This window comes from Canis aureus, chromosome 1, assembly GCF_053574225.1.
Source record: "Canis aureus isolate CA01 chromosome 1, VMU_Caureus_v.1.0, whole genome shotgun sequence".
In the NCBI taxonomy this organism is placed as follows: Eukaryota; Metazoa; Chordata; class Mammalia; order Carnivora; family Canidae; genus Canis; species Canis aureus.
Genome location: NC_135611.1, coordinates 13,990,826 through 14,012,422, shown reverse-complemented (window position 1 = coordinate 14,012,422; position 21,597 = coordinate 13,990,826). Strand labels below are relative to the sequence as shown.

At 39.3% G+C, this 21,597-nt stretch overlaps 1 protein-coding gene across 1 annotated transcript in view; it reads left to right on the top strand.

The window, feature by feature from the left end:
• The window catches only part of SERPINB5 (serpin family B member 5), a 77,273-nt gene that overhangs the window by 18,895 nt on the left and 36,781 nt on the right, over positions 1-21,597 (top strand). The window contains exon 2 of the mRNA XM_077890819.1: positions 17,946-18,030. Coding sequence (XP_077746945.1) covers positions 18,002-18,030 — 29 coding nt within the window. The 5' untranslated portion in view covers positions 17,946-18,001. The remainder of the gene's footprint in view (positions 1-17,945; positions 18,031-21,597) is intronic.

Genomic DNA, 21,597 nt, shown 5'->3' with positions numbered 1-21,597 from the left:
GGCGATCCTCTCCTGGATCAGATCCCATGGGAGCTGTGCCCATATCCTGGGCAGAGAAGCTGTGCACTCACATCGGCATCCAAGAGCCAAATATCTTGTCTTATGAGGAAATGAGCAAGTTCTCCTAGACATTTTATGATAATAGTGTGTGTTGGGGGGGGATGGCTGATGGAGATGAGAGGTGGCACATAATTTCAGTTTGTCCCACTACTGCCGATATTAACTTTAACTCCTCGATTAGGCCTCTTGTTTTAATATGTTACCTTTTTGGAGCAGTGTTCGTTTCATAGCAAAGTTGAAAGGAAGATGCAGAGATTTCCCCCATACTGCTCGTCCCCACACATGCACAGCCTCCTCCATTGTCAACATCCCTCGCTAGAGTGGTACATCTGTTACGACTGGCCAATCAACAAGGACACGTCATAATCACCCAAAGTCCATAGTCTGTGGTTGTACATTCTGTGGGTTTGGATAAAGGCATAATGACATGCATCGATCATTATGGTATCATACAGAGTATTTTCACTGCCCTAAATATCCACTGTGTTTTGCTTACTCATCCCTCCTCTCACCCACCTCTAGTAACTGTTGATCTTTTTACTCTCCCCACAATTTTGCCTTTTCCAGTCTGCCATATGGTTGGAATCATGGTATGTGGTCTTTTCAGATTGGCTTTTTCACTCAGTAATATGCACTTACGTGTCTCGCATGTCTTCTCATGGCTTGGTAGCTTTCTTTTTAGCACTAGATAGTATTCCATTGTCAGGATGGATCATAATTTATTTGTCTATTCACCTAAAAAATGTTTTGGTTGCTTCCAAGTTTGGGCAATTATGAGTAAAGCTGCTATAAGCATCCATGTGCAGGGTTTTGTGTGAACATACATTTTCAAATCCCTTGGATAAATATTAAGCAGTGAGATTGCTGGATTGTATGGCAAGAGTATGTTCAGTTTTGTCAGAAAAGGCTCTGTCATTTTCTTGTAATGTCTTTGTCTGATTTGGGCATTAGGGTAATGATGGCCTCATAGAATGAGTTGGAAAGTATTCCTTCTGCTTCTATCTTTTAGAAGAGTTTGTAGAAAATCAGTATATTTTCCTTAAATATTTGGTAGAATTAATCAGTGAACCTACTTGGTGCATTCCGTTTTGGAAGGTTACTCATTATTAATTCAATCACATTATTAGATATAAACCGACTCCTGTCTATTTCTTCTTGTGTGAGTTTTGGCAGATTATGTCTTTCAAGGAATGGGTCTGTTTCATCTAAGTTATCAGATTTATGGGTAGCGTCTCTTGGCCTCAGTATACCCATCTGTTAAACAGGGAGGCTAATTGCTATCTGCTTTCTTCATGAAGAAGCAGGATCATGGATTAATTAGCATGGCCTTCTGACAACAGAGGCACTATATACATAAAGGCTTTTTTCTCATTAATAATAATGATCTTGTGTTTTCTGTCCTTTCATTGACTTAACATGAAGACTAAAATTTATTTCTCTTTTGCCTCAAAGAATCATGAGGGTTAATGGTGCTTATAGGTAGGTGCTTTCTTGTCCTCACTTAAAATATGCTATGCAAATGATAAATTGCAAATACTAGCAAGCAGCAAGGTCAGATTGTAGGCTTCCTTGCTCACTGCCTGGCTGAGCAAATTGAAGTTTTTAATCTCTTTGGCTCTCAGTTTCCTCAACTGCAAAATAAGGAAAATAAGATTTTGTCTATTTGAAGGCAGTGACTGGTCCAGTCCATTTCTTTTTTCCTTTCTATTTATATTTAATTAATTCAATTACTGATACACATACTTAAAATCATGTTATTACAAAATAATACATTCATTTTGAAATATCACATTTTCCCAAATTCACAATCCTGAAGTAATTTTATTCAAATTCTTTCATATACCTTTGCATCAGTGTCTTCTTTACCATGAGAGCCACTTCCTGAGTCAGAGTTTTCTAGAACATATGACAGCTTTCATCTGAATTGTCTGAAATGCCGGCTTTGTCTGATTGCACTTTGAAACTGTAGCTGGCCCGGAAGCCTGATAGGCTTTTTCATCTGTTTTACAGGTGTTGTAGCTGTGACCTCGACTATGTAACTACTGTTTTATTGCTTACTTTTGAAATTTAATTTTCATTTTTATCAAAATAATACATATGCATAGTTTAAGAAGTCAAATGGTGTTAGCAAGCTCGCTGAAGGAAGTCTTTACTATCTAGAAACAATTCTCCCAATTCTTTTGCCTCCGTAATCACATGGCCCTCTTCCTGGTAGACCTTCCTGTCTTCTTCCCCGTGTGTGTGTTTTTGCATCCAAATTTCCTGAATCTTTTAAGGACACCAGTCATACTGGTGTGGGACCCATCCTAAAGCCCTCATCTTGACCTGATTACATCCACAAGGACCTGCCTGACTTCCCAATAAGGTCACATTTAGTTATTGGAGGGTAGGATTTCAAAATATCTTTTTTGGGGGGCACAATCAACCCACAAGACCTAATGACTTCATTTGATGGCAGATGAGAATTTTATCTCTTATACCATTACCCTCTTTTTCCTCCTCAGATCCTCCCAATATAGTTACATCACAATTCCTGGTTAAATCCACACCATATTTTCATTCTTTTTTTTTTTTCTTTATTTATGATAGTCACAGAGAGAGAGAGAGAGAGAGAGAGAGAGAGGCAGAGACACAGGCAGAGGGAGAAGCAGGCTCCATGCACCGGGAGCCCGACGTGGGATTCGATCCCGGGTCTCCAGGATCGCGCCCTGGACCAAAGGCAGGCGCCAAACCGCTGCGCCACCCAGGGATCCCATATTTTCATTCTTATAAGGATGGGAATGATCAAAATTATCTAATGATCCATGAATTCCATGGATCATCGTCTGAAATCTTTCTGTGCTTCCAGCAATTCCTTAGGACCACTCTCAGTATCTTGGGAGATGTAGCAGACAGTATTTTGTTAGCTAAAAGCACAGTGGGTAAATGTCTAGTTTACTCCAGAGTTTAACTTGTAAGAACAGAACCAGCAACTCCTGGAGGGAACACAGAGACTGTTGACCATCCTGAGAACAATTGCTCTTGTGTCATCCTATGCCGAACCCCTGCTGCAGTTGTGCCCTAGGGAGAAATAACATTTGTTTCTGGTGGAAAGAGGGTAGGAGAGAATGCTATTGGGTCAGTACTTGTGGGAAGAAGACTTCTCATTTGAGCTAGATGTTAAAGATGAGTAAGTGTTCACCAGCAGAGGGAGGGGAAATGGGATGTTCCAATTACCCTGGATGGAAAACAAATGGTTTACTGAGGGAACAGGGCATTCCCCTTGATGAGAATAGCGGCTCTAGATGGACTTGCTAAAAGTGAAGTCAACACAGTTCATCGAAGGATCAATCCACTGAAGAAATATTCTCAAATAAACTCAATGACTATATACATGCGGACATATACATATGTGTATATATGTATGTATGTGTGCAGATATATTTGTGTATGTATATATGTAGATACACGTTCTAATGGATATATTGAATATATTAGTGAATCTATTCTTCTTGAACAAATATATTATTGTTTTTCCCTTTCTCTTCCTAAAGCTGGAGGGGTTGAAAGAAGTTCAAAAGAGAGGGCAAAGGTGGGGGAATCCCAACAGACTAACTTACATTCCTTCCCGAATGAATAGGCAGCTGTGTCTCCTACGTGTTCTTTCATGTTAAAATGTGAGAGTTAAATTGGTTTAGGAGTATCCTCATCCTGAATACAGATTCTGGATCATGTATCATCTAGTTTGATCCTTTGTATCTCTGATAGAAGAGGTGGAAATCTAGATGAGTGATTCCCAAACCTCAAAAACAGGTGAAGAGACACAAAAGCAAGATAATCTTTTCTGGGGGTGGGGCTCAGAAAAATGTCTTTTCAACCAGATTTAGGAAGCATTGGTCACCCCAGCCTCCTGCTCCCCAGCCCCTCCCCTGCCTCCTTCCTGGTTTTGAATTTTAGTACATTCTAATTATGTGGGGAAGTTGTTAAAAATGGAGATTTGGGGGCTCTTCCCAGAAATTCTGACTCAGTAAGTGTAGGATGGGGCCCAGCCCTGGAATCTTTATTTTACAACCAAACCTGGTAATTCTGCTGGATCACAATTTGAGAACACTCCTTCCTGTCCAGTGATTCTTAACCCTGGCTGCCATTTAGAATTGCCCAGGAGCTTTTTGCTAATATTGATGCTTGGGTCCCCGCCTCCCTCCCTCAGATCAATTACACCAGAGTTTCTGGGGGCGGGGATTGAGAACTGTCTTTGTTAAACCCTCTCTGGTTAATTCTAACATGTAGTGTGGGCAAGGAGGATCCCAGCTAGACAACAGGATCCTAGGGTGAAGTTCGCATTCGACTGCAACACGGACAAAATGGTGTTTACTTACAATTTAATGCATTTAAATAAATCTCACAACAATCTATGAGTTTGGTGTAATTATCCCCATTTTATAGATTGAAAAAAAAAACAACCCACACCTCCAAAAAGTTGTATAATTAATCTGAGGGCATATATCCTGTGAATATTGAAACCTGCATTGGATTCTGGGGCCAAAGACCTCTTCTAATATAGTTTGCTACCTCCTTCCACCAAGAGATGCTATGGAAGAATGAAGAATAATTTTTTTTTAAGAATTTGATTCAGTTTTGAAATTCAAATGAACTGATGATCAAAATGCCTTCATGGAAAATTGCCCCCATTAAAAACTATTTTTAAACATTGTTTCATAACCTAGGTAGGTCTCATGCATGTACTGTGATGACTGATCAACCAACCAGTTGGATACAACTTTGTTAATGGATGAAGACTATGCTAAAAAAAAAAAAAAAAAAAAAAAGACTCTGTTGCTGATTTATCAGGAATGTTGTTCTCATAAAGGAGGGTGAGGAGTAGTCTCCCCCACACATACCAGTGACTTGCACTCATTGTGGCAAGAGACCCCTTCCAGATAAGTCAGTCAGTTCCTACCAAGCTGGGGCTGCCCAGAACAATTGCTCCTTGTTTCTTCCCATTTAATAATTGTTTTGAGTCTCAATGCAACATAATTTAAGTATAATAATTTAAAGAAAAGACTTAATCACTTATGTCCTCATTTGCAGTGTTTCATGTCTGACCTGGCACAACATCTATGGAGGGGTGTGACCCCAGCAGTCATCCTGCTTCTTCCTGGCCTGTGACATCACCGGCTGCTACACTAATGGGGCTTGGCCTTGACTTTGGGCAGATTCAAGCTTACTCACAGCTTCCAGTAGCCTGGAGCTATTCGGACACCACCTTTAACTGCCCCACCCATGGCTCCAATAACTCCTGATTTAAGAGAGGGGCTCTCTCTGTAGTACTCTTTTTTTTTAAATATAGGAATGTTGTGTATGTTGTGCATTCACATAAGATTGTATTTTTTCTGAGTGGGTCACAACTCACAAACTTTGATTTTGTTTTTTTTTTTTAATAAATTTTTATTTATTTATGATAGTCACAGAGAGAGAGTGAGAGAGAGAGAGGGAGAGAGAGAGGCAGAGACACAGGCAGAGGGAGAAGCAGGCTCCATGCACCAGGAGCCCGATGTGGGATTCGATCCCGGGTCTCCAGGATCGCGCCCTGGGCCAAAGGCAGGCACCAAACCGCTGCGCCACCCAGGGATCCCCCAAACTTTGATTTTGAAGGTAGATTTTACGTTTGAAAGAGGGACTAACATTCTAGGTTTTAGATTTTTCAGTAGTGCTCTGGAATGATTCCTAGAATGCTACTGAGAAGCATTGCTCCTGTATGATGTTGCAAAACAAGCCACTTGCCAATGTATCCGTGCACAGTGTGAATGTCTCGTTCCTCCCCTGGGTGGTCCGCAGGGACACCTTCAAAGCAAGGGCTGCAGGGCTGCCCCCAACGCGCTCCCTGTGCCCGCTCCACCTTTCAGTGACAGTCTGGTTCATCTTGGTGGGTTTCTTACCTTTCTAGACCCTCTAAAACAGCTGTTGATTCTTTCAAGGAGTGTCAGCAAAGCACGATTTTCGTTTAACCTGCGACTGCTTTGCTACTAGCCTTTGTATGTTGCTCTGACTTTCCTAAGGTATTCTTTTATTTTTTAAAATATTATTTATTTACTTATTTAACAGAGAGATAGATAGAGCCAGAGAGCATAAACAGGAGGGATGAATAGCAGAGGGAGAGGGAGAAGCAGACTCCCCACTGAATAGGGAGCCCAACCTGGGGCTCAGTCTGGGGCTCCATCCCAGGACCCCAGGATCATGACCTGAGCCAAAGGTAGACGCTCAATCGACTGAGCCACCCAGGTGCCCCTGGAATGCCTTTTTAAATAACTACTTTACTGAGATATAGTTCACCTTAAAATTCACTCTTTTAAAATGCACAATTCAGTTGCTGTTTTTGTTGTTGTTTAGTACATTCGGAGTTGTGCAATCATCACTACTACCTGATTTAAGACATTTTTATCAACCCTAAAAACACCTGGCACCCATTCATGGTCACTCCCCATTTCATTCCAACTTCTCCTAGGCAACCACTAATCTACTTTCTGCTGCTGCTTTTTTGTTGTTGTTGTTGTTTTTTAAGGATCTATTTATTTATTTTAGAGAGAATAAGAGAGCAGTGGAGGGGCAGAGGGAGAATAAATAGCTCAAGCCGACTGAGGGTGAGCCTTCCTGGGGGCTCGATTCCATGACCTGAGATCATGACCTGAGCCAAAATCATGAGTCATACACTCACCCAACTGAGCCACCCAGATGCCCCTCTGCTTTCTGCTTCTTTAGATTTGCTTATTCTAAGCATTTCATATGGACAGAATCATACAATATATGGTCCTTTGTGATTGACTTATTTCACTTAGCATAATGTTTTCAAGCCTCTTCGTCCATGCTGTAGCATGAATCAGTACTAGCTTTCTTCTCATGGCTGAATAACATTGCATTGTATGAACAGACCACATTTAATTCATCCATGCATTAGCTGGTGTACATTTGGGGTGTTTTATTTTTGGCTGTTATAAATATTGCTGCTGTGGACACTTACGTTCAAGTTTTTGTGCACATATGTTTTCATTTTGGAGGTGTATATACCAAAGGGTGAGATTGCTGGGTCGTGTGTTTGGTATTTTGAGGAACTGCCAGACTGCTTATTTTACATTCTAGCCAGAAATTTCTGAGAGTCCCAATTTCTCTACACCTTTAATATTTATTATTTTCTTTTAAATTATAGCCATTGTAGTGGGTCTGAAGTAGTATCTTATGGTTTTTATTTGTATTTTCCTAATCATTAATGAGATCGAGCATCTTTTCATGTACTTACTGGCCATTAATATACCTTCCTCAGAGAAATATCTATTCAAATCCTGAGCTCACTTTAAAAAAAAGTTGTTTGCCTTTTTTATTGGAAGATAGGAATTCTTCATATATTTTGGATTCAAATCCCTTACTTGATTTGTCAATGTTTACTCCCATTCTGTGAGTTATTTTTTTTTGTCTTTTCATTTTCTTGGTGGTGTTCTTCACAGCACTTAAGTTTTAATTATGATGAAGACCAATTTACTTATTTTTTTCTTTTGTTGCTTGTGCCTTTTGATGTCCTAAGAGACCATTGATTAATCCAAGGTCACAAAGATTTCCTCTTGTGTTTTTTTTTCTAAAAGTTTTATAGCATTTGCCTTAATATTTAGGTAATCTGGAGTTAATTTTTGCATTTGGTATGAGGTAAGGGGCCCAACTTTATTCTTTTGCATGTGGTTATCCAGCTCTCCCAGCACTATTTTTTGAAAAGACTCTTCTTTCCCCCATTAAATTGTTTTAGCATCTGCATTAGTCAGCTTGGGCTGCCAGAACAAAATACCATAGACTGAGTGATTTAAACCACAGAAATGTATATCTCACAGGTCTGGAGGCTGGGAAGTCCAAGATCCAGGTACTGGTTGATTCAGTACCTGATGAGTTTCTTTCTGGCTTGGAGATGCCTTCTTGCTGTGTCCTCATATGATGGAGAGAGAAAAATCAATCTTTGTCTCTTCCTCCCCTTATAAGGTCACTGATTCCTTATGAGGGACCCATCTATTGGAACGTCTATAACCTTAATTTCCTTCCATCTCCAAATACTATCATAGTCAGGGTTAGGGCGTCCACATATGAATTTTGGGGGGATCACAAGTATTTAGTCTATAACATCATTCCCCTGGCCCTGTCAAATTCATGCTCTTCTTGCATGCAAAATGCATTCATTCCCTGAATAGCTCCAGGAATCTTAACTCATTCTAGCATCAGCTCTAAAGTGTAAAGCCCAAAGTTTCATCTCAACATCATCTAAATCAGATACAGGTGAGACTTGAGGCATGACTCATCCTGAGGCAAAATTCCTCTCCAGCGGTGTATCAGTGAAACAAGACAAGTGATATATAATGATGGGAGAGGCATAGGATAGATTTTCCCATTCCAAAACAGAGAAATTGGAAAGAAGAAAGGGTGATGGGTCTCAGGCAAGTGCAAAACCTAGCAAGGGGAATTCCATCAGGCTTTAAATCTTATAACAACAGAGACTTCCTTCTCACAGTTCTAAAGGCTAGAAGTCCAAAATGAAGATACCTGCAAACTCAATGTCTGATGAGAGGGCCCACTTTCTGGTTCATAGATGGCTGTCTTTCCACTGTGTCCTCATGTGGTGGAGGGGGCTAGGGAGCTCTGTGGGGTCTCTTTTTATAAAAATACTAATCTCATAAGAACACCGAACCCCACACTCATGCCCGAAGCACGTCCCAAAGGCTGCACCTCCTAATACCATCACGTTGGGCATTAGGTTTCAACATATGAATTTGTGTATGAGGGGACATAATATTCAGCCCATAGCAACTGGCTAACTCAAGTGCTTCTCTGTATGACAAACAATTCTAATATAAATATATATGTATATATACATGTAAGTATATATGTATATAATATATATATATTTATATATAGTTTTTCTTCATCATTCTAGACTTTTCTTTCACACTTGGATGTTTTCTCATACTATGAATTGCTATATATTTTGGCTATAGGTAAGATTATCCAAAAGTACCACACACCTCAGGTGAAAAAAAAAAGCTTACACATACCGGATTTTAGGTGTTAACAAACATGTTCTGGATCTTAAGAGACACTGAGGATCTTTGAGTAATCATGGTGACTCCCTACTCCTTTCCTTACACAATGATCACAGTTCCATTGATTTATTTTTGTTTGTTTGTTTGTTTGTTTGTTTTTAGTTCCATTGATTTATGACAACCCTAGCTCTTTAACCGTTAACATTCTAACTACAGCATTATAAAAGAGGAGACCTAGATTTTATTTCCTTTATGTACCCAAGGTATAATCATTTGTATTTGTCTCAGAGAATTCTGAGAAAACTCATTTTTATATGGATAAAAGATTCCTGTAGGTTTTGTGTTCTGGTTTTAGATTAATTTTTAATTTTTATAACACATCTAGGTGTTATTTTGATCAAAGTTATAATTACTATTTGCCATGTTTTATCTAGAATATCTTCTTGAAAGGGGAAGTATTGGTTTCTGCTCTTGTCAGTAGTGCTGTGGAGTCTTAATTATAAAAGCTATGTATGTTAATTAAAATACATTTGGAAATATAAGAAAATGAAATGAAACACAGAAACATTCTATGAGGTGTGAGTACTTTTGATCTTGCCCAAATCACATTGCTTTGGTTACTCTCCATCCATTCCAGAACTTCATCTTGATACTTCTGTGGGGTAAGGAGAACAGAAATGGGGAACAGGAGCTTGATTTCCTCAGAGCTAGACTTTGGATGGAAATGACTGGCCCCTGAGTATGCCACACCCTACTATTGTTTGTTGGAGGAAACGGTTCTTCAGACCGTGACCTGTGGATCACCCTGGTTTCTTCTTGTCTAGGTGGGACCCCCTAATTCTTTGCCCTGGAGTTCTGCTTATTTGAATATTCTACCTCAGGTTCAAAATATTTGATTTGATGTTCCGAATTCTTTTGCGTTACTGTATAAAGTGAACTAAAGTCACAAGTTAAGTTCTAGCATTAAAATTCCACTTATTCTAAGGTTGCTCAAATTGATTTTTTAAAACTTTTCAGACTTAATGGAAAAATTACAATGATAATTCAAGGTATACCCTTATATTCTTTACCTAAATTCTCCAAGTGTTATTATTTTACCTGGTTGCCTTATTGTTCCCTCTCTGCCTCACTTGAGAATCACTTGAGAATAGTTACAGATGTGTAGCCCTATTACCTCTCAGTATTTCAACATGTGTTTCCTCAAAACCAAGACATTTTCTTCCATATCATAGTACAAGTGTCATAGTCAGGGAGTAATCATTGACATAATACTGTTATGGTTTTTTCCCTCAAATTTTTACTTAAATTCTAGTTAGTTAACATATAGTTTAATATTGGTTTCAGGAGTAGAATTCAGTGATTCATCACTTATATATAACACCCAGTGCTCATCATAAATGTCCTCCTTAATACCTACCACCCATTTAGTCCATTCCCTATCCACCTCCTATCAACGCTTAGTTTCTCTATTGTCTTTTATGATTTGTTTCCCTCTCTTTTTTTGTTCCCTTCCCATATGTTCATCTGTTTTGTTTCTTTTATTTATTTATTTATTTATTTATTTATTTATTTATTTATTTTAATTTATTTATGATAGTCGCACAGAGAGAGAGAGAGAGGCAGAGACACAGGCAGAGGGAGAAGCAGGCTCCACGCACCGGGAGCCCGACGTGGGACTCGATCCCGGGTCTCCAGGATCGTGCCCTGGGCCAAGGGGCAGGTGCCAAACCGCTGCACCACCCAGGGATCCTGTTTTGTTTCTTAAATCCCACATATTAGTGAAATTATATGATTTTTGTCTTTCTCTGATTGATTTTCACCTAGTATAATACACTTTAGTTCCATCCACATTGTTGCGAGTGGCAAGACTTCATTCTTTTTTTATGGCTGAGTAATATTCCTTTGTGTGTGTATATGTGTGTGTGTGTGCGTGCGCCTGTGTGTGCAGCACATCTTCTTTATCCACATGGTATTATTATCTAATGCACAGGTCTCATCCACATCTTTCCAGTTGTCTTGATGTTTCAATAATGTCAGCAGGGAGTCTGCTTGTCCCTCTTCCTTTCCCCTCCCCCCACTCGTGTGCCCACTCTCTCTCAAATAAATAAAATCTTAAAAACAAAAAAGAAATACACCATGTCCAACTGTGTCTCCTTTTGTGATGATATCAACCATTGATGATCATGGCCTACTTGTACTAGTTCACTCACAGTTATATGGTGGTGCTCTGATCCTATCATTTCTTTATTCACTAGCTGGAATACAACTATAAAGTGAAAATTCTTTATCAATTGCTTAGTTATGAGATTTTCACAGAAAAGACAAAATATATGTTAGGTTCTTTCCCTTTTTTTGCATCTGTTCTCAAAACAGTAAATTGATTAAGACAGTATGTTCTTTAAGACAGTGGAAGAATGTAACTATGGATGGGGTTTGCTCATTAGCCAAGAATTAACCATACAAACTCTTTATGACAGTCTCATCTTTCATTTTCCTGAATAACGTGCTAATGCAAATGGAAAATTCAGCATCTTTTGCCAGACAACGAGCATCAAGTGTCATGTGGCCCTTTTCATCTTCAAAGCATTTCAGGAATAATTATTTCTCTCATCTCCCTAACAGGCAGGTGTTATTAACCTCATTTTAAAGATAAGAAAAGGGAGACTTGAAGAAGATACAAGAGCAACCTGCCTCAAGCTAACAGGGCATCATGAAAGATGAGAATATAATTTGTGTATGGCTTAATGTAGAATTTCATGCTGGGAAGAAAGATTCAGAAAGAGCCAGAGAAAAAGAGAGTAGAGACCACTGAGTCAGTTCTGACACCGTGGACTATGGAGGGTGCAGAAATTTGAGGACCTGCTGTGCCATGGGTATTATGAGGGAAGCATTTGACATTGTAATGTCTGAGGCATGGCAGCAGGCAAGCAAATGTTTGTCAGATGACCAAAAACAAATATCTTGCCACATGTGGCCACTATGAATATTCTTTTAGTGTGACAGGGACTGGAAACTCTCCACTAGATTCAGACCCCTCAACTATTGTACATCTGGCATTTGGAAGATGCTATTTTTCTCTAATTTAGTCTATACTGGTTTAGTGTACTGATTAATTCTTGAGTAAAGGCAAGATAATATTTGTGTTAAGTTTTGAACATAGTTCCTGCTGATAGATAACATTTAATTGTGAGCCTTGATCAAACAAGAGATGATATAATTCTTGGGAATCAGTCTTCTCAACACCAGGGTTGGCATTCAGATCTTTCTTTCTTTCTTTCTTTCTTTCTTTCTTTCTTTCTTTCTTTCTTTCTTTCTTTCTTTTCTTTCTTTCTTTCTTTCTTTCTTTCTTTCTTTCTTTCTTTCTTTCTTTCTCTTTCTTTCTTTCTTTTTCTTTTTTTAAAGATTTTATTTATTTATTCATGAGAGACACACACACACAGAGGCAGAGACACAGGTAGAGGGAGAAGCAAGATCTCTGCCAGGAGCCTGACGCAGAACTTGATCCCAGGACCCCAGGATCACAACCTGAGCCAAAGGCAGATGCTCAACCACTGAGCCACCCAGGTGCCCCAGCATTCAGATTTTTCATCATAGAGATGATGAAGTTAAAAATAATACCAATACCTTGGAGCTGGAACATACAGAATTTGTGTTCTCCACCCAGGCTAATTGCTCCACCAGCCTGTAATTGCTTAGACTTGGACAAGGTTGCCTCATCAGCACAAACATTGCTGCCAGTGGTATGAGAGCGATGTGAAAATCAAGGCAACAGAAGGAGTTTTTCAAAAAGAAGAAACCCAGAAGCCTCCTTCTGACATTAGTTTTGTCTTATAGTCACCTAACCACCTCTCTTAAACTAAAATCCAGCTGGTGAGCTTAATGATGACCTGAAAGCTTATCTCCTCCTTGAAAAGAACTACAAATACATTCCAGGCACTCCAGACTTTTAGTTCAGGAATCAGATGCTACATGTAAGACTTCCCAGGTGAGAAATCTCAGTTTAATTTGCACTTCCTGTTTCTTGTCTCTTTTTAATTCTCAATTCATGTGCCAATAAACCTATTTATTGACTTATTTTTTTCTTTTTCTTTCTTCTTTTTTTAAGGAACTGCATTCCTTCTTAGCTGTTCTCCTAACATAAACTAAAGCTAGCTTTGATGTTATGGCTGCTCAGCTGTTTAAAGGCATCCTTGTAATCTTTTTGGATGGGTAAAGAGGAGGGAGGAGGGATCCTGCCCATCTAACACGGCCTCCTCCTACTCCAAATCTACTCAGAGCCTTGCTTCACTTTCCTTAGGCTCCTCCTTCTCTGGCTAATGATACCTTCCTGTGAAGTCATGTATGTTAACGCTAGTTTGCTCATTGAATCCAGGAATACTAGAAGCTTGAAGAAAGTAGGTTGAAAACTAATATGAAGGACACATTGTTTACACAGGGAGAGTGAATACATCATCCTTGTAATACTAACAAGTGGTGGAGCTGAGAATATAATTCAATTTAGGGGTGATCAGCAATCATGGCTCTATCATAGAGGGAGGTGTAGGAGACTCCCATAAGGGAGGGCAGCCATGACTCCCGCCAATGAATGGCCCTTTGCTCCGGGGGTGGGAGGGAACTTGATTCTAAGTGAGTCAGGGTGGTGGTTTGCCTTTGCAGTGAGTCTTTGGGCTTGAAAAGAAAACTGATAATAGATGTCAGGGGATTCATCTTTGATTCATTTATTTTCTTCCGTTCTTGAGCTATAATTAGGATTCTACACTTATTTGCTACCTTTTGTGTGTGTGTGTGTGTGTGTGTGTGTGTTTAAGAAGTGGAGGCAATGTGGCATTTGTATAGGCTTGGCCTTTGGAGTCTGAGTTCTAGGTGTGAGCTTAACTCCATCTCTCCCTAGTAATTACTTAAATTTCTAAGGTCACTTTTCTCATTTATAAAATTGGAATCACGATATGTAACTGACTTGAAAGAGATACACAAAATTCCTTTGGGGGAAATGCTGGGTGTAAATAAAAACTCATAAGTTGCAAAGTACTAATATGAAATTTAACATGAAATATTAAAAATTCATAAGTTGTAAAGTACTAATATGAAATTTAACATGAAATATTAAATACATACTCCCTTATTCAAAGTCTTAATCCTCCTCTCTTACTATTAGTAAATTTCACTTTTATTTTTGTTTTTCATATTTTTCTTTTGCTGTTGCTCTTTGCTATTTATAAGAAACCCAGACCTAAATGTAGAAAGGGAAGACCTTGTAAAATTTGGGTGTGTGTGTTTGTGTGTATGTGTGTGTGTGTGTGAGTGCGTATGTCTGTGCATGCGTGTGGTACAACCAGTGATTTGTGGTTCCTCTAAAATTTTTCTTGACTTAATTTTTTTTCCATTTAAAAAATAATCTACACTTTTTTCTCTATATTTGCTATCTAGGTAACACTAACTTTTCTGAGATTTGTAACCTCATGACAGGTTTTAGTGAGTAAAAATCACGATAGTTAACATTTATTGGACCTTTATTGGTGGCAGGCAATATTCAAGGCACTTGATAACATGTTCTCTCATTTAGTCCCCATTAGATGAAGAGTTGCTCATATCACCTCATATTACAGATGAGGAGACTGGGGTGAAGTGAGTTTAGCGATTGTCCAAGGCCATGGAGTCAGTAAATGGCAGAGCTGGGAATCAGCCAGTCTCATGCCAGAATCAGCACTAACCATTGGATGGCCTGTGTCAGTGAGGAACCTGACAGAAGTCTGTGATTTTGAAGGGATGATCTGTGAACAACCAGTCCTGAACCACTGAAAGGAATTCAGATTCCAGGGCCTAGACATATTGAATCACAGTGTCTGGAGATTTGGATCTGGAAATCTGTACTTTGTACTTCCTCTCCTGTCCCCCTCCTCTCGTCCCCCTACTACTCCTCTCCCCCACCCCCATCAAAATTCTGATGCACAACGGTGTCAAAGAACCAGTAATGTAAGCATTTTGATCTAATAGAAAAAGAAAACTTTGATCTATTTACTATAATTTTTAATTTTTTAGGTTTCAAAATACTAAAATAGCAACTCTCTTTCTTGGAATTGGACATCAGTTGCTTTCATGACAGTCATTGTCTGCACTCAACATTGCTACAGATAGCTTATTGCTTTCCTACTATAGATTTCTGCTCATGAATAGTTTTTACAAATTTATGGTATGTTTATGTAACGTTAGTGTGCAAAGCACTATGTGAGTTCTAGGAAGGGGAATAGGAATGTAGAGATAAATAAAATGTGGTCCTGCTGTCATGTGGTTTGGGGTCTACTGAGAAGCCACGCTCAAATGCACATGATATGTGGGTGTGAATGAAGGGATACACATACAGAATGAGGCTCAGAGAAGAAAGGTCAGGTTCAAGTATCACATTGGGAGGATTTGGAGCTCCAGCAAGCAAATCTCAGGGTCCTCCAGGACTGGGGGAAATGATGACACTGGATAGAAAGTTTCACCTTTAAATCTCATCTCAGGAGGTAGAGCCCTGAACTAGAGTTCTCATGTGAGGAGCCTGGCATGGTGCCTTAGATACATAGTGTGGGTTGATTCATATATTTCTCCTCCTTCCCCCAAATTCCTTGGAACTCTCCTTGAAAATTTCCTCCTTTAGCAAGTGAAGCCAGTTGACTTCATGTTTCTAAGAGACAAATTCTTACATTCACTGTCTCATTTAGTTGGTCCTGTTATCACAGAACTAATGATCATGAGAGGAAGGAGTGCTTCATGTATTTTACACAACATATTCCGTAGTCCACGTGAAATGGATACATTAAAATTCAGATTAAACCAAGAGGATGGTGCTTCATACAAGAGTGCAGTGTATTTGTTGAGGGTACCACTTGGATTTAAGCCGGAATCTGGTTCTACCATTTACTATAACATTGTAACCTGGGGGAAGTTATTTTGTAGCCCTGTCCCTCCTTTTTTTTTTTTATTTATAAAATGGAATAAAAATAGAACTTATATAAAATAGGTTATTAACAGGCAGGTAGTGAAATTCTTACATCACTTTTAAAAATGTGTGTATGAGAGAGTGTGGGGTTAAGTTTCACCATTTGGAAACGAGGGATTTGGACTTGGTGATGGCCAAGTTTCCTTTAGAACTGCTTGTGGAGTTCTCCTTGACATGCTTTAGTTGCATCATGTAGCCAGATACAGAGCAAGGCCTGCAACTGAGTCAGCATGGCCGCTGATCCTGCGGGGGAGGAGGTGGGAAGAGGGAGAAAGAGGGCCAGGCCTGTTCTCACTTGTGCTCTCCTCCTGGGGTGGGGATCCTCTTGGAGGTGCTCCAGGGTGTTGGGCTCCTGTCCTCCTTGGCCTGGCTCATCTAGGGAGGGGTTGGGCCTGGTTGCTAGACTCAGATGTGACACCAGTTTCTGCGGGGCTGCTGAGCGGTCCTGGACCTCTTTAAAGGATTCTCTGGAATTTCTGCTTCTTAAAAACACCATTTTGTGTTTGAGTTGTGTAGCCTTTATTGTACAGCATGGGTAATCATTGACTACAACTAGAGATTTATTATGCAAAGGCCCAGTTGTGGCGGACAGCTTTTTTGAAAAGTAACTTGTGAAGAAACATAACTGTCAATAATAAGAAATAATATATGATTCTAGGAAATTGGGCAGATACAGGGAAGCATCGAAAGAAACTAAAAATCACTTTCAACTTCATCAGCTGGAAAGAATTACTGTTAAATTATTTGATGTATTGTCTTTAAGTCTTCTGAATATACACACACGTCATTTGTCAACCTTAAGTGCATTAAAGCAAGAACCAAAGTCTCTAAATACGAATATATATATATATATGGTATATATGGTGATCCTGGGGTCCTGGGATTGAGTCCTGCAGTGGGCTCTGTTTATTTATTCATGAGAGACACACAGAAAGAGGCAGAGACATAGGCAGAGGGAGAAGCAGGCTCCTTGACAGAGAGCCCAGTGTGGGACTGGATTGCAGGACCCTGGGATCGTGCCCTGAGCTGAAGGCAGACACTCAACCACTGAGCCATCCAGGTGTCCCAATAAATAATAGCTTAAAAAAAAAGTGGACATTCAGCTGGTTGCTAGTTTTTCTGTTATAAATAATATTACTGTAGATATTTCTGTACATTAATCATTTACTTTGTCAATTTTTAAAAAGATTTTGTTTATTTATCCATGAGAGACAGAGAGAGAGGCAGAGACATAGGCAGAGGGAGAAGCAGGCTCTCTGTGAGGAGCCTGATGGGGAACTCGATCCCAGGACCCTGAAATCACACCCTGAGCCCAAGGCCAACGCTCAACCGCTGAGCCACCCAGGGGTCCCTTTATTGGTCAATGTTAAGAAAGATTTCTAAAAGCTGTATTATTGGGTCAAAGGGGATGAATATTAAAAAAGTAATATATTGCCAAATTATTTCCCAGAAGAGCTGACTAATTCACATTTCGATCAGCTGTATTGAAGTTCTTATTTCTAATGGATGTTTTGGAAAGATTGTATTTTGATTCTTATATTTGTTCCTTTTGTCTTGTAAGAATTACATATAAAAGAAAAATTATAAGATACAAATATTTGAAAAACTGAATGAGAAGTCACTGGATCACATAACTTGATTACCTAATGAATTTAAATCCAGTCATTAATGAACTAATATATTTAATTTTCATGTCATTTTTATGTCACATTCAAAGCATTCCATACTATTCATTTCCCAGAGTTGTTGAGCTTTTTTTGGTTAGTTAAGGGCAAGTTTCACTCTGTGACCTTTACATCTACAGGGAATGTTAGAACCAAGAGTCCAACCCCTCTCTCCTTTTTACATTGCAGGAAGCTGAGGCCCAGGGAAGCTAAGTCTCTTGCTGATAATTAATACCTACTGAGCCATGGAGTGTGGCTCAGAATTGACTCTGAGGTGAGTTGAATCCTCTTTCCCACACTGTCACATTCTTTTGCTTTATATTCATCAACTGAATATAAGTGATTTGATATTGAATTTTCTGCTTGGATATACCTTGACATTCAGTATGAAGAATTGCATCACTTATGCTATTTGGCTGTGGTTTAATTCTGGAGTCTTGCTTTACCCTTTTTTTTTTCAGTGTAGGTTTTTTTCCCCCTGTAACTTTGCATCTGAGTAGAAATTTCATGTGTGTCATTTTCCATTACGGGTTATCATTTAATATAAAATTTATTCTAGACAGAATTTTAGCCTTCTCTAGATGTTGATAAGTCAAAAAGCATGAAAGACGTGTTAGGCTGTTGAATTCTTAAAATGGACATAGTTTAGGTAAACGATTATCAATCTGGGTTTTTTTTAATAAAGATTTTATTTATTCATGAAAAACACACACACACACACAGAGGCAGAGACACAGGCAGAGGGAGAAGCAGGCTCCATGCAGGGAGCCTGACGTGGGACTCGATCCCCGGTCTCCAGGATCACGCCACCGCCGAAGGTGGCGCTAAACCGCTGAGCCACCGGGGCTGGCCCAAATCTGGGGTTTTGAACACATTTTTGTTTCTATCTCAATCAGAAACTCTAAGGTAAAGTTGCCTTAACTTTCTAATTTCAGTTTTTCCACGTATGAAAAGAAGGTGACTGTCTTCAGGGACTAGGTGGGGCCTTATTGTGTGATTTATGTGAATAGTTGGAAATGTGCATGGTTCTCATTATTCCTCTGTTGTACAGGAGAACTTGCAGATGAGTCAGTGGGAATCATACCTATCAGCAGTGAAAAAACAAACAAACACTTGATTTGTAGGTATCTGAGGAGAGAATTCAAGAATTTTTGACTGAGGCAAGATGGCGGAGGAGTAGGGTCCCCAAGTCACCTGTCCCCACCAACTTACCTAGATAACTTTCAAATCATCCTGAAAATGTATGAATTCAGCCTGAGATTTAAAGAGAGACAGCTGGAATGCTACAGAGAGAAGAGTGCGCTTCTAACAAGTACAACTTGTTTTTAGCCACTCTCTGCACTGAGCAAAATTACTAGAAAGAAGAACTCACCACAAAAGAAAGAATCAGAAACAGTACTCTCTGCCACAGAGTTACAGAATTTGGATGTCGGAAAGCCAATTCAGGAGCACAATTATAAAGCTACTGGTGGCTCTGGAAAAAAGCATAAAGGATTCAAGAGACTTCATGACTCCTGAAGAGACTCCTTCTAGAATTTAGGTCTAATCAGGCTGAAATTAAAAATCAATTAAATGAGATGCAATGCAAACTGGAGGTCCTAATGATGAGGGTTAATGAGGTAGAAGAAAGAGTGAGTGACATAGAAGACAAGTTGATGGCAAGGAAGGAAGCTGAGGAAAAAAAGAGAAAAACAAAAACTTTCCTTAAGGAAAGATTAAGGGAAATAAATGACAGCCTCAGAAGGAAAAAAAATCTATGTTCAATTGGGGTTACAGAGGACACTGAAAGGGATAGAGGACCAGAAAGCATATTTGAACAAATCATAGCTGAGAACTTCCCTAATTTGGGGAGGGAAACAGGCATTCAGATCCAGGAGATAGAGAGATCCCCCGCCCCCAAAATAAATAAAAACCGTTCAACACCCCCAACAGATAATAGTGCAACTTGCAAATTCCAAAGATAAAGAGAAGATCCTTAAAGCAGCAAGAGACAAGAGATCCCTAATGTATATGGGGAGAAGTATTAGATTAACAGCGGAACCCTCCCACAGAGACCTGGCAGGCCAGAAAGGGCTGGCAGGATATATTCAGGGTCCTAAATGAGAAGAACATGCAGCCAAGAATACTCTATCCAGCAAGGCTCTCATTCAGAATGGAAGGACCTTCCAAGACAGGCAGGAACTGAAAGAATATGTGACCTCCAAACCAGCTCTGCAAGAAATTTTAAGGGGGACTCTTAAAATTCTCCTTTAAGAAGAAGTCCAGTGGAACAATCCACAAAAACAAGGACTGAATAGATATCATGATGACACTAAACTCATATCTTTCAATAGTAACTCTGAACGTGAACGGGGTTAATGACCCCTTCAAAAGGCGGAGGGTGTCAGACTGGATAAAAAAAGCAGGACCTATCTATTTGCTGTCTACAAGAGACTCATTTTAGACAGGACACCTACAGCCTGAAAATAAAAGTTTGGAGAACCATTTACCATTCAAATGGTCCTCAAAGGAAGCAGGGGTAGCCATCCTTATATCAGATAAACTAAAATTTATCCCGAAGACTGCAGTGAGAGATGAAGAGGGACACTATCTCATACTCAAAGGATCTACCCAACAAGAAGACTTAACAATCCTCAATATATATGCCCCGAATGTGGGAGCTGCCAAATATATCAATCAAGTAATAACCAAAGTTAAGACATACTTAGATAATAATGCACTTATACTTGGTGACTTCAATCTAGTGCTTTCTATACTCAATAGGTCTTCTAAACACAACATCTCCAAAGAAATGAGAGCTTTAAATGATACACTGGACCAGATGGATTTCACAGATATCTACAGAACTTTACATCCAAACTCAACTGAATACACATTCTTCTCAAGTGCACATGGAACTTTCTCCAGAATAGACCACATACTGGGTCACAAATCAGGTCTGAACCGATACCAAAAGATTGGGATCGTCCCCTATGTATTCTCAGACCATAATGCCTTGAAATTAGAACTAAATCACAACAAGAAGTTTGGAAGGACCTCAAACACGTGGAGGTTAAGGACCATCCTGCTAAAAGATGAAAGGGTCAACCAGGAAATTAAGGAAGAATTTAAAAGATTCATGGAAACTAATGAGAATTAAGATACAACCATTCAAAATCTTTGGGATGCAGCAAAAGCAGTCCTGAAGGGGAAATACATTGCAATACAAGCATCCATTCAAAAACTGGAAAGAACTCAAATACAAAAGCTAACCTTACACCTAAAGGAGCTAGAGAAAAAACAGCAAATAGATCCTACACCCACCAGAAGAAGAGAGTTAATAAAGATTCGAGCAGAACTCAATGAAATCGAGACCAGAAGAATTGTGGAACAGATCAACAGAACCAAGAGTTGGTTCTTTGAAAGAATTAATAAGATAGATAAACCATTAGCCAGTCTTATTAAAAAGAAGAGAGAGAAGACTCAAATTAATAAAATCATGAATGAGAGAGGAGAGATCACTACCAACACCAAGGAAATACAAACGATTTTAAAAACATATTATGAACAGCTATGTGCCAATAAATTAGGCAATCTAGAAGAAATGGACACATTCCTGGAAAGCCACAAACTACCAAAACTGGAACAGGAAGAAATAGAAAACCTGAACAGGCCAATAACCAGGGAGGAAATTGAAGCAGTCGTCAAAAACCTCCCAAGACACAAGAGTCCAGGGCCAGATGGCTTCCCAGGGGAATTCTATCAAACGTTTAAAGAAGAAATCATACCTATTCTACTAAAGCTGTTTGGAAAGATAGAAAGAGATGGAGTACTTCCAAATTCGTTCTATGAGGCCAGCATC